Genomic DNA, 18737 nt, shown 5'->3' with positions numbered 1-18737 from the left:
TTATTCTAGTTCCTATAATTTTAATACAACACCATAGGGGTCCTACTACTCTTATCCCTTTCTTCATTTGTAATTTCTCTGACATAGAGAAGCTGTCCCACTGTTGGCAACAATGTATTTTCTTTAATTCTAGTGTAAACACTAATTAGTTTCAAATTGCACAGCTGAGCCCTAATTGCTTACACAGTTATTAACTGTAGCTGTGTCTTCTGGTTCCTGCTGCATGGACCACTTTTATTCCTTCTTTTCCTCTCCTTCCTCTTTTGTATTGTTATGTTGCTTATTGATACATAGTTTTGCTCTTTGCTACCTACTTTTGCTACCTTCTGTTTTGGCATCCACACGGTTTGGCTGATATTCATCGTTTATTTATTATTATCTAGCATTACTACAGTTCTAAAGTTAAACCTATCCAAAAGGGATCTTGTCAGCATTCTCTTTTCCTGATGTTTAGATCAGTATGGATGGAGGGGAAATATAGGTGAGAAAGCAGAACACAGTGTGATCAGAATTTAGGAAAAGCCAAATCATTGTCTGTTTGTTCCAGTGAAAGTCCAAGTTCTGACAAAAAGTCAGGTCCATTATTCTGCCAGTCAAGTTGCTATTGCAACATTTGTTTTCATTTTTTAAACTTTTTTTTGTACTTTGAGAAGCAAGAATACTAATTATTCCCATATTATGGGGTTGTTCTTGAGGAAATAGAAAAGATTGTAGTTGTATAGACAAGTGCCTAGTTGAATGGATTCGAAATGTTATCATTTTTCTGAATTTTTAAAATTAGAATAGGCAATTCATATATGCTTCCATGTGGGTTACACAGACAACCACGGATATCTTTCCTGCTCTGAGCAAGAGTTCTCTTACTTCTGTTCTTCTGAGTGAGGAAACAAAGTTAAGGGCAGTTGGCTTGCTGCCAGTTGAGCTTCCTGGAGTTGACTTTCAGTTTCCTTTCTTCTCTTCAGTCTGGAAGCAAAGACCATATAAAGAACCTTCACTCCCTAAACTTCTAGCTGCTCTGTAACTCAGACAAACTGAATCTTCTTTGCCACCCACATCCACCTCAGCAACAGGTAAACAACTTCCTGCCATTCTGTTCCTAGCTGCCTGTTAAGAAAATAGCTTGCTTTCTTTTCTTTAAGAGTTTCAGGGTGAAGTTGCTACAAATAATTTTCTCTTAATTGCTACTAATAATTTTCTGCTTCATTTGCTCCTTTAAAATTTCACATACTGGTAACAATAGTCAGAAATGAACTTTAGTATACTATCTTCACATTTCTCTCAGATTTTAAATATGATGTTTTTTATTTAATTAGGAGTTTTTAATCTAAAAACAAAGTTATTACCTATAAACTTAATCTATGACTCTACAGAAACATTATGTAGACTTGGTATAATTGTTCTGCTCATTTTTATACTTTTGCTGTGTGTGAATAATGTATATAAATATAATCTCTAGTACTGATTTGTGTTTTAACATTTTATATAAGTGATATCACATTGAGTTTCTCAGTTTTTCTTATACAAATAATTCTAGTTCAACCACTTCAACTTCTAGCTAATATTTCACTGTGTCCATGTGAACTGTTTGTACTCCATCTTTACATGTTAGTTATCATAGTAAGAGATGCACCAATATACTTTTCTCTCCTCATGGTGTGATGATTCTGCTTTCAGCATTTTCCTTTTAAGCTCTTCTTTTCCAGCTTCTTTCTTCCTCTTACTTTTGCTTCTTGGTCCTGGGGATTGAACGCAAGGCCTCATACTTCCTAGTTCTGCATTTTGAGACTGGCTTTTGTGTTGGTTGCTTTGGGGGAAGGATCTTGCTTTATGTGTGGGCTAGTCTGGGCTATTTGTGCTTTCCTGCATTGCTGGGGATGACAGTGGTGTGCTACTGTACCCAGCCTTTGTAGCTGGGATAACAGGCTTGCACCACAGCAGTCAGTCACTGGTTGAGACTGAGTCTCACAAACTTTTATTGCCTGGGCTGACATTGAACTTCAGTCACCAAATCTCTGTTTTGAAAGTAGCTGGGATTACAGTCTGTAATTATGACCTCTTTATTTTTAAAGTACAATTAAAGTACCCTTATTTGTTTCTTTCAATAATTTGAATATATCATCTCACTATCTTCTGATTTGCAGTTGTGTAGCGCAGTAAACTGATAGCCACTTTTGTTCCCCCTTTCTGTGAAAGGTTTCTTATCTCTTCTTACTTTCAGAATGATCTGTGTTTGGATTTTTCAAGGGTTTGTGTATGCTCAGAACTCCTTGATGACTCCTCCTTAGGTTGAATTTGATAGAAGAATTCTGTTTCCAGTGCTGGATTTTTTAAATCATCTTTCTCTATATTTGCAGAGTGTTTTGGTATTATTAGTAATTTTTTTTTTAGCAGTCTTGGGGTTTGAACTCTTGAAGTTGGCCAGTTTTCTACTACTTAGATCATACTCTCAGCCTATGGAAGATCATGGTCCAATGTCAGATTGTTCCATAGCTTTAAAACATGCACCTCTTCTTAGTAAGCAATTAAATTTAAGAATAGAACATGTCATTTTTTTAGTTTAATGTAACTTTTTTTTTTTGGGTCAGGTCATGGGGCCTGAACTCTGAGCCTGGGCACTGTCCCTCAGCTCTTCAGCTCAAGGCTAGCACTCTACCACTTGAGCCACAGTGCCACTTCCGGCTTTTTATTTTTTGCTTATGTGGTGCTGAGGAATTGAACCCAGGGCCTCAGGCATGCAAGGCAAGCGCTCTACCACTGAGCCACCTTCCCAGCCCTAATGTAACATTTTTAACAGCTAATATATTATTAAGATACAAATACGTATTAAGTTTCTTGCATCTAATAACTTTGCAAATGTATATTTCACAATTTGGGTACTGGTGGCTAACGTCTATAATTTTAACTACTGGGGAGATACGAGCATTTTAACTACTGGGGAGATCTGAGCTAACTTAAGTAGGAAAGTACATGAGGCTCTTTATCTCCAATTAACTATCAAAACACTGGTTCCTCAGGTGGTAAAGTACTAAACTTGAGAGAAATAAAACAAAACAAGGAACAGCACCCAGACCCTGAATTAAAGTACCTGTATCAGCACATACAAAAACACACAATATATATTTCTTTCTTTTTTAAATATATATTTTTATTGTAAAGATACTGTACAGAGGGGTTACAGTTACATGAGTAAGGTAATATGTATACTTCCTATAGAACATTGTTACCCCCTCCTTTGTTTTCCCCTACCATCCCTTCCCTTCCCACTTTCCCAACTCCCCCCCCCCCCCCCACACTATATTTCTTTCCTTTGTGGTGCTATGAAAAAATACCGAAGCATTTATAATTGTCATCAGCATATTTGGGAACATCTATCTAACCAAGGCCATAAGTTACTTATCTCATATTTTCTTACTCTGTTAGTTGCCTTAATTTATTACAAATATATAAACTTAAAATAAAATGCATTTGTATATAGTCTCCAAGGTAGGGAAATTAGGAATTATATATCTGGGTCCAATACAAGGCTGATGTCAAAGTACTATTTCTACATGAATTCTAGAATTACCTTATGGATGCCCACATAATCTTATTAAGATTATATTATAGAATTTATGCCCACATAAAAATACAATGTATTTCCATTTATTTAAGGTTTATCTAATTTTGTTTACTTTTTTTTCTGTATAGTTTTCTTTATCTTGCATGTTTTGGGTAAGTGGTACTTTAAGATTATTATGTGAAACTTTTTTTTAGGTATATAGAAATAAGGGTGATTTTAATATGCTGACCTTATGACTTAGTCGATGTTAGGTTGCTTCAACATAATATCAAAGACTGGATAATTTGTAAAGAACAGAGATGTATTTCTTAGTATTTCTGGATGTTGGAATATTCAAGGTCGATAGCCTGTTGTGATAAGAGCCTTCATGGCATGTCATTCCACAGTGGAAGATGGAAATAGAAAAGAATATACATGCCCAAGTGCATGAGATCGAATTCACAGTCCTTACTCTCTTCATAAATGGTATTAACACATTCATGATGGTAGAGTCTTCATAATAAACTACCTTCCAGTGGGCTCCATCTCTCAACATGGTTACATTGGAGATTAAGTCTGCAATATGTGGATTTGGAACACATCTTCAAACCACAGCAACTTGTATTTAGCAGTCTTGGGAAATGTAGTGAATTTGCTCTATAGTAGCTGCTAATTATTTTAATTTTCTTTAGACTTCATTAATACTTTTTTTCTTTCCAAAGTAGAAGGTTCCTCATTTTTTGTTTTATATCTATTTATTTATTCATTATTAATTTACTTATATTCAAATTCCCTTTAGTCATATTAAATGGTTTTCATTCAATATGCCAACCTATGAGTTTAACGCATGTTGATTTCATCAATGTGGGAGCAGATGTGTGAGGAAGAGATCACAGAGCTATACAGGTTGTTAGAGAAACTGAGTGGCAACAAATTTAGACTTTTATAATAGACTTTATAAGAGCTAACCAATGAAAGTGAAGATGTGGCTTTAGTGGTAGAAACACCAGTCTTGAGTTGAAAAATCTAAGCAATAGTTTGTGGCCCTGAGCTTAAACCCCACTGCCGACACAAAAACAACAAACAAAGCAAGATCTAACCAATGTCCATGAGAAATAGCATACTCTCTTATGAGATTCTGCTTCAAGTTGACCTAACTAGCTCTCACTAGGACCTACTTCTTAGAGATTCCATCTGCTAACATGAACATATTAAAAATAAAGTCTCCAACACATGAACTTTAGAAGAAATCATATAAAACCCAGATTATCTGTAACTACTGTTTTGACATAGTGGTGAAGCTGAGTAATCATGACAGAGACTATGTGACCCCCTCTAGAGTATTTACTATCTGGTTTATTAAGAATAAAACTTATCAACTCTTGTTTTAATTTATTGGTTATTCTTTATCCATTTTGCAGTTTACTTTGTCACTAATATTGAGATAGTAATAAGATACACCATCTCCACATTATCTCATTCTCATATTTACCTGTTATTATGCCATTTCTACATGCTTTTGCCTTATAATCTCAACATGCTTTAGTTGAGTCAGAGAATTAAAAATTCACTGGACATAGAAAGATAAATCTGTGCTTATACCAGCCATTCAATTTAACAATTGTTTTCACCAGATAAAAGACAATGGCAGAGACAACCATATTGACGTGGGCTGCGGAAAGAATTCTACGAAAGCTACTTGGAAATGCTTCCTTGACTCTTCTTTATAAGTCTGGTGCTAATAAACATGGCCTAGAGGGCATGGTTCAAAGATGCAGTCTTCAGGGATCCACTGTGACAGTGCTGGACATTCCTAATTATATTTTTGGTTTTTTTATGCTGCAGAATTTTCCTAAATCCACTGAAAATTCACAAAGGTCATATACTTCTTCTTGGTTTTTATCTAAAAAAAGTAATGTAACTGAAGAGACAACTTTATTTTTAAACATAATATTCCAAATTACTAATAATTGCCTGAAATTTTATATCTCAGATGAACTGATAGCCTGTATAGACACAAATAAATCTAGAGTGTATTTATATGATTCATTAAAGGAAAAATTTGCAACTATATCTGGAGCACTATACAAAGAACTTGAAATTTTTCGAGTTGAAGGTACGTTAAAAATTTGTACTCTACCTGTTAGCTTTAGCTTTTGTATTTCATATGTACAAGAATAAATTAAAATCAATATTTTGTTTTTTGTCAGTTGATAATTTTGGTAAACTGCCAAGTGAAACCTGGGTGATATAAAAATGAAGTTTATTATTAAGAAAATACAGACTTTGAGCAATGTCTAAGCTAAGATATCCAAAAAAGAAATCAACTATTTACCTGACTTATGTAACTGTAATCCCTCTGTATATCACCTTTATAATAACAACAAAACATTAACAAAAAGAAGCATATGAGGGAGAAAGAGAGGGGGGGCACATGGGTTGAAGATCAGCCTTAACACTTCTAAGAGCATTAATGTGCAGAGAGGGTTGTTTTTGCTTCTCTTTACATGACACGGCTAACCCTCTCTTAATTGCAAAGCTCAGGGTAATTAAAGCAGATTCAATGTTTAGGAGCTAGTAGGCTTGAACACATGTAATCATACATTGTTAAAAACTTTCAAGACCTACTAGTGGCTTGCACCTGTACCCCTAGCTGCAGTTAATACATTTGTATATAATTGCATACTGGGCAGCATATTTATGTTTATAAGCTCAATATAGCTTTTCAAATATGAGAGAAAACATTCGTCCTTTGCTCCTCTGGGCTTGGCTTACTTCACTTAACACATTTTTTCCATTTCTTTACAAATGGAATGGTACAATATCATTCTTTCTAATGAATGAGTAAAATTCCATTATATATATACACTGTTTTTGCACAAATGGACATTTGTGCATTGAGGGGCATATGGGCTGATTCCATTGTACACTTTACACACATATGACCTAACAATCTGTCTAAAGAATAGGAAGATAGGTCAACCATTAACCATATTATTAGTATACTCATATTTTGTAATCTGTCAAGAAGAGGCTCTTTCACACAGCCTTATTTTGGAATTAATTAATACTATAAACATTTATAATGCGCATTACAGCAGTTACCAATGCTGTAGCTCAGGATAATAGTTTCAGGATGCCCTTTTGATATACAACCACTAGTGTCCTGTCTTACTTATAGTTAAACTACATGTCGCTATGTCTTCATGTTGTAGGTGCCAGAAATTTAAGAAGATAATTTAAACATTGGAAAAAATAAGAGCCTAAAAGACTTTATTATATGTGTGCCATAACTTACTTTGTAGTAGATCATAAAATTTTACAGCTGGAAGAGAACTTGGAGTTGATCTCTTCATTACTCTGTTACAATTAAGAAAGAAGTATAGTGATCCATTTTAGCATAAACAATTCATTAATGGAATTAATAAAATAGATAACAAGTTGTCTAACAAGCTTAGTAGCATTCTCTCTTGCTCCACACTATGCATGCATGCCTGCCAGTCATCTGTTTGTTTCCCTCTTCCCTATTGCCAAATCCCCACGGTTGTGAACACTTGCTATCATAACTAAACAGGCCTACAACTACAAAATAAAAAAACTTACTTTATGCTTATTTCCATAGGAATTAAGAAAGATCCACAATACATAAGGAAATTATCAACAGTCACATAGTAAGTTGGCTTCCTGGCCCATCTATTACGCATTTAACTTAGAATAACTGTATAATGCATGCTGATAATGAAATAGTTAAGAATGGTTAAAAAGTCTTATTACTTTGCATGATAAAGAATGAGTTATTAACATAAAATATTCAAGATGGTTTAGAACAACTATAATAAAACCATTACCAATCAGGAAACTCTACAAAATCCACTTGGTGATAAGTGTCCTGCCGACTCTGGATTCTTTGCTTAGGATTTATTCAATAATGCTTATTTAAGATAAGTCTTTATAACCCCTCTATATAATTTCTACTCCTTTCCTTGAAAATACAGATTTTGGGGGATCTGAGTTAATATTAAAGACAAAATTTATATTTCCAAGTTTACAGGTTTACAGCATTGCACATATTTTATTTTGATAGTTTCTTGAAAATAATTGTAGAAGTTTTCATGAGATTCTAAGACTAATGTTTCCTAGTAGTTTGGTTACTGCTTAATGTTTTTAGTCATATATGTATATATATATATATATATTCTCTTAATGCACAAAGTACATAACTTTTTAGGTGCTTAGTATTCTATAGAAGATGCTACTATAAAAGTAGTAAGTAACTAAAACAATTGTTAAAAGGAAAGAGAAAGAGGCCCCAGATTAATTGTACTTTTTTTTAATGGAAGTTTATTGTGTTTGGTGTATTTTAATAGTCACAAAGAAAAGTTGTTAGCAGAGCTTCGCGCCTACAAACCCTATACAGACTCGGTTTCAGAAATTCATATTCTGTTACTGGGTCCAGTAGGCTCTGGGAAGTCCAGCTTTTTCAACTCCGTGAAGTCTGTTTTTCAAGGTCATACAACTCGTCAAGCCATAGTAGGCTCAAGTTATAACAGCATTACTGAGCAAGTAAGTTACTTGGGGATTTTCTAAGGTTACAATTATTATATTTGTTCTAAGGTTACCATTATTATATTTGTTCATTTTTTGCCATTCTATCTCAGAATATAAAACTTTTCTTAATCTGTCAAAAATTAAATGTGGAATCAGTTGTAAAGTAAGTGTAAAATCAGAATTATCTCTATGGAGTAGAGAAGCAGAGATGTGAGTGTGTGTGTGTGTGTGTGTGTGTGTGTGTGTGTGTATTTAAGAAGCAGTTATATGAAAAATACCTTGTTGATATTTGTTGTGAAAAAAACAAAATTTTGAAAACTGTATCAAAATCTTATTGATTATATTTTCCATCAGTTTTTACCAAGTTGGAAATATTTTATGCCAAAAGAATGAGAATATGCAATAGAATAGCTTCTTTACTACACATGACTAGTCAACAGGAAATAATCATGAGAGAAAAACACAAGTTTTGTTTGGTTCATTAGTCTTCCAAAGTAAATCTATCTTCTATAAAATCTACATAATTTAAGAAAACAACAAGGCTTATTTAAGGAAACATCTGTATTCTGTTTTCTTTACTATTGCTCTAAAAATATACCAGTTATGCTACAGCATTTATCTAGAACTTCCCTTTTGTATTACTTCTGACTCTGAAATTATCACTAATCAAACAAAAATAATCAATGAAATGAAGAGAAAATGTCAGAAATCAAGCTTTGTTTTTCTGTGATTACTATACTAACATAGTTACCTGATGGAGAAAATTCTATTGGTTGTCAATACAAATTTAACACAAGGTAATAAAGATTCAGTTTAGAACAAAGGAGGAGGTAACAATGCTGGATAGGAAATGTACTCATGACCTTACTCATGTAACTGTAACACCTCTGTACACTATTTTTACAATAAAAACATATTAAAAAGATTCAGTTTAGGTTTTGTGCCATGTTCAATAACAAGAAGCATTTTCTTGGACTTCTGTAAATCAAATATTGTTTCTTGCTGTTGGAGTTGGTTAGGGCCTATATTCTTGAGTGTATTTTAATAGTTAGACTTACTCCCCCCCCCCTTTTTTTTTGTCAGTCATGGGGCTTGAACTCTGGGGTTGGGCACTATCCCTCAGCTCTTTAGTGCAAGGTGAGCAGTCTACCACTTGAGCCACAGCATCACTTCGGGTTTTCTGAATGGTTTATTGGAGATAAGAGTCTCACAGAGTTTCCTTCCAAGGGCTGGTTTTGAACCGCAGTTCTCAGATCTCAGCCTCCTGAGTAACTAGCATTACAGGCAACTTAGTCCCTTTGATAAGGAGACAAATGCATTTAATGTGGCAGAGTATGCAAACATTAAAGATTTCTCATCGCATATTTAAGAAATTGTCAGTCATTGAATATTGATACATTGTTATGAAGAACATTAATAATTGTCCAAAGCTATTACAATAAATGCTTTCTCCTTTGTATTACAAGTGTTTTGGGGAGACAAGATTGTTTTTATGTACAGTCATGCATCATAATGCGTGATTATAATGGTAGACATTGTACAACCCAACTTCAAAATATGTTACAAAACTATAGCATCAAAACAACATGGTACTGGAAAAATAGACATAAGGCCACACTAATGGAACAGAAAGGAATCCCAGAAATAAATTCATGCATATGTAGCCAATTTATTTTCAAGAAAGATGTAGTGTGGAGAACAAATAATAGTGAGATATTTTTTTCAACAAATAGTCTTAAGAAAAACTGTATATCTACATGAAGAAAATTGGGAGGGGAAAATTGGGGTTTTGGTCAAAGAAACAAGATAAATAGAATAAAATAAGGTTAGGATAAATAGGAGAATAAGATTTCCTATATAAAAACTTCTACAAGATCAAGAGATTCATTGTACAGCATGATGACTATATGAAAAATATATATATATATATATATATGTTATATGGGATATGTATTTCTGGATAATGTTGGGAGTGAATAGAAACTTTTTCAGCACAAAATTTACTATGTAAGGCAATGTATATGTGGGTGACCTAGATTTTTGTCATTCCATCATGTGTGTGTACTTCAAAACATAATGTTGTACATAGTACTTGTAATTTTATCTGTTTACAAAAAGAGACATTTAATATTTTAGTTTTATCCTTTACTATCTTTGATACAAAGACATTACCCCGTAGGTAATATTTTTGAGATCATCAACAAATTTTAAGAATACCACAGGACAAGATATTGGAAACAAACTTTACACTTCGGGGGGGGGGGGAGTTGGGTGGGGTGAGGAGGAGTGTGGGAGGCAGGGAGGGAAAGAATAGCGGGACAACAGCAGGGGAAGGGGTAGCAATGATTGACAAGTCATGTACTCATTGCCTTACTCATGTAACTGTAACCCCTCTGCGTAGCATGAGAGTTCATTAACCCATTACGTGTATTGTTATAGTATAGGATATATTCTGTTAAAGATGGAAAAAATGGAAAATATCTGCCATTTATGGTGTGTGATACCATGGGCCTTGATGAGAGGGATGGTGAAGGATTGTGCACAGATGACATACCTCACATCCTAAAAGGCTGTGTGCCAGACAGATATCAAGTAAGACTTTTTCAATTCCAACATGTTTAAAGTAATTTTCATCAGTACCTTTCAGTGACTTTTTACCCTATTAGACTATTTCAACTGCTATAATATGGTTCCACAGCCACAAATACTGTTCCATTTTAAATGAATAAGTATATTTGTAAGAAATATAGAGTGACTTTTGTTCTGGTCTATATCATTAAGAAATAAAGCCAAAGGGTAAGATTCTACTCTATTCCTCAAAAAGGTCAAGAGGATATTATATTTGTGTCCATATTATATAACTGAGAACTCACAGCAAAGTAATGGTTTTCTCTTTTGCACTTGTTTGTTGATGTAGATAAAACACAGAATATGTAACTACTATTAGAGTGTAATATTATACCATAAATGTTTAGGTCTCATTACTTAATTGCTAGATACAAAAGTTGGCACTGACACTGAATAAATACATATATATAAGGAAGTCAGATACTTGTTTCTCTTAGCCTTACATGTAAAATTATCTTAAATATAATTTTAGTACTATCCACCAGATAAGGTAGTTGATATTAGATGAGACGATGTGCTGTAAGTCTCCCAAAAGTTCCTTCAGGAATTAGGTGTAATAAAATCAGACTAACTTCCTAAACAGTGATTTTGCTTGATTGAAAACCTTAACCATTTATGCATTTCCAAACCATTTATTACAAAGCATTGGTGTCAGCCATATAGTTATTGAAAACAATCAGTTACACACACACACACACACACGCACACACACACACACACACACACACACATACACATACACACACACACCTTATTCTGAAAGAGTTCCTCAAAAAATGAGAAAGATAAGTCATAAAGATGTAGGGAGAAGAACAGAGGAGTAGGGAAAATACCAGCATACCAAAACTGTATTTTTTCACAACTGGAAGATAATCCAACATAGAACTATTGTAGCTTAAAAGCTGAGTATTTCCAAGGTTTGGGATATTTTCTACTCAGTTTCCTCAACGTAAGAGCATATTGCCTTACGGTAAGGAAACATTAACTTGAAAGTTGATATTTCTTTTCTTTCAATTCAGTTTCTTTCCCTCTGCAAGACTATAAGAAATCATAGTTTAAATGGTTAAAAAACATTAGTTTAAATGCTATTTCACAATATTTTTCTCTTTTTTACTCTCTACAACTAATTAATGCACTTAAGCAGACAGAAGACTTACAGAGGATACTTAAATGAAGTTAATGGACATTAGAATTCTAGTTTTTTTTAAATTATAATTCCCTGAAAGAATTATAGTTGGTAAGTGCAAATTTTACCAGAGTAATAGTGTTCTTGTTCTATTAGGAAGTTACAGTGACCTTATGCTAACAGTAGAATGGAGTGATGAAGGGTTATGACTAACCAGGAGGAGTAGAATAGCTAGGGATCAGGAGGAAGAGTTTTAGGGTAGAGGTCAAGTAGCAATAGCTTTGGCTATATGAATTGTGTCTTAAAAAGTTAAGCAGGAATTCTGAGTTCTGAATATTTCTTATGTTTCTATATCAGTTTAATCCACGTGAACCAATTGCATGCAAACATCTTTCTCCTGTTACATCTTCATCACTGAACAGGATTCACTGTGTGGCATATGTCTTAGATATCAACTCTGTTGACAAACTCTCCACTCAAATGATTTCAAAGCTCAAACAAATTCACAAAGAAGTATTGAATTGTGGTAAGTTTCATTGTATAATTTGTGTGTGTGTGTGTGTGTGTGTGTTGATATTGAGGCTTGAACTCAGAGCTCATGCTCTTGCTAGGCTTTTTTTGCTCAGAGCTGGCACGCTACCACTTTAGCCACTCCTTACTTCCAGCTTTTTGATACCTAAATAAAAAAAAAAGATAAAGCTAAACTTTGGTCTTCCTGGCTAGTTCTGAAGTATAATTTTCAGATCTCAGCATCCTGGGTATCTAGGATTATAGACATAAGCCACTGCTGTCCTGCTATAAAAACATTTTAAAATTTGAAATGATTATAATTCATAGAAAGCTGAAAAGAGAGTACAGAGAGCATCTTTAACTACTGAGAATTATTGATGTCTTCTCTCCATAATTATTTATTTGAGCATGTTATGAAAATGAGATCATATGGTATGTCACCTTTTATGAGACTAGATGTTTTTTAACTTGGCTTAATATCCCGTGAAGTCCATCCTAGGTGTTGTGTGAATTGATTGGTCACTCTTCTTTTATTGTTGGTAATATTCCATGTTGAGGAATATGTTTCAATTACATTATGGTTTGATAGCTACAGGATTTTGCTTCAATTTCTTATATTTTCTAACATGTTTTAAATCTTAGAATATGATATAATTTGGAGGAGGTTTATAAGCTACTTTAAGAATGTGTATTGTGTCCAGTGGAATACCCCATAGATGTCTTGAGGACAATTTAGTCTATAATGTCATTTAATCCTGAGATTTCCTTGTTGATATTTTGTTATGATGATCTATATATTGTTGAGACAATATTTATTATTGAGACACTTTTGTTGTGTTTGGGATCTATCTGTGCTTCTAGGTCCAGCAGTGTTGTTTGATGAAGTTTGGCATACCAAGGTTTGACCCATTTATATTAACAGTTGTAGATGAATTTTTCTCTTCATTAATGTGAAGTGACCTTCTTATGGCAAATTTTGCTTTGAAGTCTCCTTTATCAGCTATGAGTATAGCGACTCGGGCTTTGGGAAACAGAAGGGCCGGTGCAGGTCCATCTCAGAGACCTGAATCTAACCTTTCCACTCTCTGCCACAGACCTGACTGACCTCCCTCAAACTAGCTCTGGGCTGAGCATGTGCACAGGTGTTTGTTGGCTCTGGGACCCAGTGTGGGCTAGCCTACCCAGTGTGAACTAGTCCAAGCCAAGTGAGGGTTGCCACTTGTTAGTCGCAAATAGGCCAAACTGGGACCAAGGCCCTGACAATATATGAACCCACATCCCTAAATCATAATGAAAAATTACAAGATTCATGAGCAATCAATACAAGAAACCAAATCCATCCACAATCCAGCGAAGGACTCCAGTGAGAATGAAGAAGAGATGGAAGACAAAAGAACCATTAAAAAATGATGACAGAATTGGTTAATAAAATAAAAGGGGGAATGCAAAAACAACTTCAAAAGCTCAAAGAAGTGACAAAGAAAATCCAAGACACCCAGAAAGATATGGAGAGAAACATAGACATGCTATACAGCACATTAAAAGATGAAATGGACACTATGAGAACTGATCTCAGAAACATAGAAAGTTCAATTTCCACAATGCAAACCACAGTGTAATCCATAAGTAACAAAATAAGTGAATTGTCAAAGAGAACTTAAGGAGTCAAGGGTAAAACAGAGGAGCTAGAACAAAAAGTCAAAAGTATGGAAAAAAACATTCAGAACCTACTGAAGAGGAGTCCAGAAATTGGCAGACTCAGCTAAGAAATCAAATCTACATATAATTGGGATCAATGAAGGGGAAGAATTTAATAGTAAAGGTATCAAAAATCTATTCAGTAAAATAATAGCTGAGAACTTCCCACTCTTAAGATAGAGAATCTTACCTATTTAACAGAAGCATATACAACTCCCAGTAGACTAGAACAAAGAAGAAAAAATTTTAATTATTTTATTTATTTGATTATTATTATCCACTTGATCTCTCTTTTTCAGTGTGGAATTTGTACTGATATATCTTATTTGTGATATAAAATAACTGATTTATCTCTTTGATACAGGTGTAGCACATGTAGCCTTGCTTACAAAAGTAAATAATTGTGATGAAGTTCTTGAAAGTAACTTTTTAAACATGACAAGTTATGCAACGTCTCAAAATCAGGTAAAGAATGATGCTTATACCTATTATTCATGATAATGGAAGCACAGTCATACTCTGTGTGCATCCCTGTGTGTTCATGCAACACATTCATAGATGAATAAAGAACTGGAACAGCTTACTGATGGGTTCTCATGCCTATAATGCTATCTTCTCAAGAGGCTGAGAGCTGATTCTTCCCAAGAGGGTGAGAGCCTGTTCAAAGCCAGCCTGAGCAGACAAATATCTTAGACTCTTATCTCCAGTTAACCAGCACAAAGCCCAGAAGTGGAGGCATGGCTCAAGTGGTAGCGCACCAGATAACTAAAACAAGCCAAGTTCGAGTGACAATTCAAGTTCTAGTACTGTTGCACATGTGTGTGCAACATGCACACACACACACACACACACACACACACACACACAGAGGATTGGAAGAATTACCTGTTCATTCAAGTTTATATCTCACTTTTAAATAGTAATTATAAGAGATAAAATTAAATTCTGAAGAGAATTTATCAAGCCATTGCCTTTAAAAAAATCTTGCTTCTAGTTCACTTAAGTCTAGAATTTGTATTTTGGCATTTCCTCTTGAAAAACGTCACTTTTTTGCAAGCTAGGAAATAGAATTAACTTGAAAAGCAATTTAATCTTCCAGGAAGAATTGCAGTCTTTAGCAGAACAAGATCATAGTAAAAAGTGTTAGCAATATGGTTATAAACTCTTAATAGTAATCACCCATCAACATTTCTCATTAATAAGCAGCCAAATGTCCAGTACTTAAAGGTATGATATGCAGAACTTCTTGATCTCCACAGGATAGAATGAGCCAAATTATGTTGACCAACCTGTGAGGAAATTAGTTCAGAGCTGGCCAACGATTGGTTATCAGAGAAAGTGCTTAACATTTTGAAAACTACTTGGCAATTTAAAGAAGTCTTGGTTTCTATTGATAAGAAAAAAGAAATTATAGATGGATTTTTACCATGTTTTTTTTTTTCACCTCAACATGAAAGTAGAGAAAAATGTAGGAGACATAATACTTAAGATATTTAAAAATAAATTACTTAGTAATAAGAAATTAGACATGCTACGTTTTTCCATTTGTTATAAGGAAAAAAATCAATAATGAAGGGTATTTATGAGATTTCAACTCTAAAGAGCTGGTAGTGGTAATATTTTCCACTACAGAATAATCTCCTGCTTTACCAGACAATTAACCTTACTATTCTTCCATGATACATATTTGTGTGGAAAAACTTGAGCTTTGCCAGGGCCAGGAGATGAAGAACAGAGCATGTCCTAATTAGCTAATTGTAAGCTTAGTGCACACTTTTGTGATGGACTCATAGAATCTGGCCATTGTTTTCTAAACACCTGCAAAGCGCAGAATTTTTCAGTGCTTATCTATGGTTTCTGTTCAATATCCTAACGCTGGGTGCAGTCACACTATGATTCTTCTCAGGGCTGAGATGAGTGCTAGTCATCAAAATCTGGGATGTTACCATAGGAGTAGCCCTGGTAGCCTTTGAATGCATAGTAGGTGATGTGCAAATGTTAAAATCCTGGCAGGAATACCAGAATGCCAATACTCAAGACAGGAATGGCCCGGTCTGCCCATCTTTGCTGATGCAGCCCAACAGCAGGAGGGAGCCTATTATAATGAGAAAAGCTCCTTCTTGCGGTGCTTTTTAATGCACTTATAATGTACTATGTGATTTTTTTTGTTTCTTTGTATGTTCTTTCCCCATGGTACAACCCTATTGTCACTGTATTTGATTCCGTTATCCTGCATCCTATATATACATTTTCTAATTTGGGGAGAGAAAGGGAAATAACAAAATGCTGAAACAAGGATACAGGATGACCCATTGTAACAATGAGATGTACAAGACAGTATGTTGAAAATGAATTTTACAACTTTGTGTTGGAGTTGTTTGTGTGGAGGAGTTGGGGAATGGGGAAGAAAGAGATGGTAGGGAGAAAAAAAAGAAAAGCTCCAATCAAAAACAGTATGATGGTCCTTATGAGGGATCTTAGGTGGGCTTTTCTTAAACTTAAGGTCAATGTGGCCATCATCTGTGCTGGAAAGCTGTCAGCATTTTACTTTAAGACTGGGGATTCCAGTAGCTCTGCTATTAGATGACATCATAACACCATGACACAGTTAACTTGCCAACTGAGGCGGCCCTAGATGCCTGTCACATACCTCCCGTGTTGCCCCAAAACATTGCCTTTTTCAGCTTTGTTCATTAATACACTTAAAATTTAGTCAACTTACAAATATGACATGCTTCTTAAATATATTTTCCACAGGTAATGACTGTCAATAAAATGTTAAACATTCCTGTTCGTAATATCTTGATGATTGGAAATTCTGCTTCCAAGAAGGAACTGGACCCAATAAAGGATGTTCTGATCCTCACTGCCCTGAGGCAGATGCTTCGGAATGCTGATGACTTCTTAGAAGATTTGCCTCTGGAGGAAACTGGTAATCTAACCCCTTTCTGCATCTCTTCTAAAGCACTTGGCTCATTTGAAAACTTTCAGCTGTGTTTTAGTTGGATGGCTATGGTTTGTCTGCTTAATCTTGACTGTTGTGTTAAGATACATGCTTCATTTCTTGTCTTGGTTTATTTCCTGATGGATGTGCAGGATTGAAATGTGTCCTTGTGTCCTTGGTTTCTTGTATTCTAACACTTGGCCCAGTCCTGAATGGGATACTCTGGTTATAGTCAATCTAGTGACAGCCTCCTTCAGACTCTGCTTTTGCTCATGTTTTACCTTTTGTCTTTGACAGCATCTAAATGATGGTTCCTCCAGGATCAGTCACTCTTCAAATCTGAAGGTCAACCCTGAGCAGTGATATCTACAAACCATCTTCCATGTTTCTGTACTACTTACAATTGCGCTTCTGTGCGATTTTTTTCAATCTCTTGAGGAAAAATGAATTATTATGCCCTTAGTTTGTTTTCTAGAATATTAATAAAGTACTAATCAGTGTGAATAATGGTTAGAAAATGATCATACAGTAAATGCATTTCTAAATAGATTGTGCTTTCTATAGAAACAGAAGTAAGATTTTTACCTTTCTAGTCACAGAGTTTAGCAGAGTGGCTGCTAATCAGCTAGCATACTTGTCATTTTTCTTCTGGCCCACTTGTTTTAGAGGGGCAACATTTACTAAACTTTTTTCTCCACAGAGATCGAAAGACTGGTAAAGAATGAACCACTGGAGAGAAGACATAAAAAAAATAAGGAAGGGAGAACATTTTGCATATATCTGGATTTAAATATGAATATCTATAAAAAGTTGAGTTCAAATGAAAGAAAAATACCAACATTACTTAGCAAGTTAACATTTTATTTCTGTGAAAAAAATAAAGATTTTTCTTTCCTCTAATTGAGTCATGCCTGCCTGATTTTAATTAATTAAGTTGAAAACTATGTCCAAAGTGGAATAACAAGAAAGTTGTCTTATATAAATGCTCAAAATGATTCTGCAATCCCCATCGTAGCTTCTCAAAGTTAGGACAATTCATAGAGAAAATCTCATCTGAGGAGTACCACTCAAATGCTTTTTGTTCACAAATGTAGATAAACTCACAGCTCCCCAGGAAGAGATTCTTTTCTAATGTATAGAAGAGGGAGCTTTGAACGTAAGTCTCATTATTGGATACCATCAGTCACTTCGTCCTTCTAGGATGGCTTAATTCCAAGGTGACTCATTCTTATGGTTTTACTCTACTTTTATAGTCACACTTTCTTAGACCTTCTAAATAGTCCTTTTGTAACCATTGGATGAGACCACGTCAGAAAAAGACATACTTAATTCCTAACTTCCTGTCAAATGCACCAAAAATTTAGGGCAGCTACCTTGTTACTGGGTCTGGCAAAAGAATTTAAGAGTGGGGATAAGTATTGATGATAGGAAACTTATTAAATGAGAAATATGGCAGAGAAAGAAAACATGTATCCTAGATTTACTAAGAGAAGACAGCATTTCAGCACATGCCAATCATTTTGCACCCTCTTTCTCATTACAGAGTTGGCCTGAGGTTTGGAATAGTGAGATTTGGAATCCTTGAAGGTAGTTTGTTGATTGATGGGTCTCCTTTCTGTTTCCTGAAAGGTTGTAATACAAAGATTTACTATTGAATCCTTATCTCCATATTCTTTTATTCTTTTTTTTTAAAAGAATCATTACTGTAAAAGTGATGTAGAGGGGTTACAGTCACATGTCAGGTA

At 34.6% G+C, this 18737-nt stretch overlaps 1 protein-coding gene and 1 pseudogene across 1 annotated transcript; one reads left to right on the top strand and one right to left on the bottom strand.

The window, feature by feature from the left end:
- The first annotated feature begins 969 nt into the window (after positions 1 to 969).
- Ifi44l (interferon induced protein 44 like) lies at positions 970 to 17496 on the top strand. Its single transcript, XM_042684438.1, has 9 exons — positions 970 to 1070; positions 5173 to 5654; positions 7161 to 7209; positions 7906 to 8101; positions 10526 to 10678; positions 12198 to 12366; positions 14413 to 14513; positions 16806 to 16980; positions 17290 to 17496. The coding sequence occupies exons 2-9, from the start codon at positions 5183 to 5185 to the stop codon at positions 17298 to 17300; spliced, it is 1326 nt and encodes a 441-aa protein (XP_042540372.1). The 5' UTR covers positions 970 to 1070; positions 5173 to 5182; the 3' UTR covers positions 17301 to 17496.
- On the bottom strand, positions 15506 to 16641 carry LOC122111703 (annotated as a pseudogene).
- Positions 17497 to 18737: the final 1241 nt, after the last annotated feature.

Source organism: Dipodomys spectabilis, unplaced genomic scaffold, assembly GCF_019054845.1.
Source record: "Dipodomys spectabilis isolate Male_0828 unplaced genomic scaffold, ASM1905484v1 ptg000002l, whole genome shotgun sequence".
Classification (NCBI taxonomy): Eukaryota; Metazoa; Chordata; class Mammalia; order Rodentia; family Heteromyidae; genus Dipodomys; species Dipodomys spectabilis.
The sequence above is the reverse complement of the archived record's forward strand: the minus strand, read 5'-3'. Positions and strand labels throughout refer to the sequence as shown.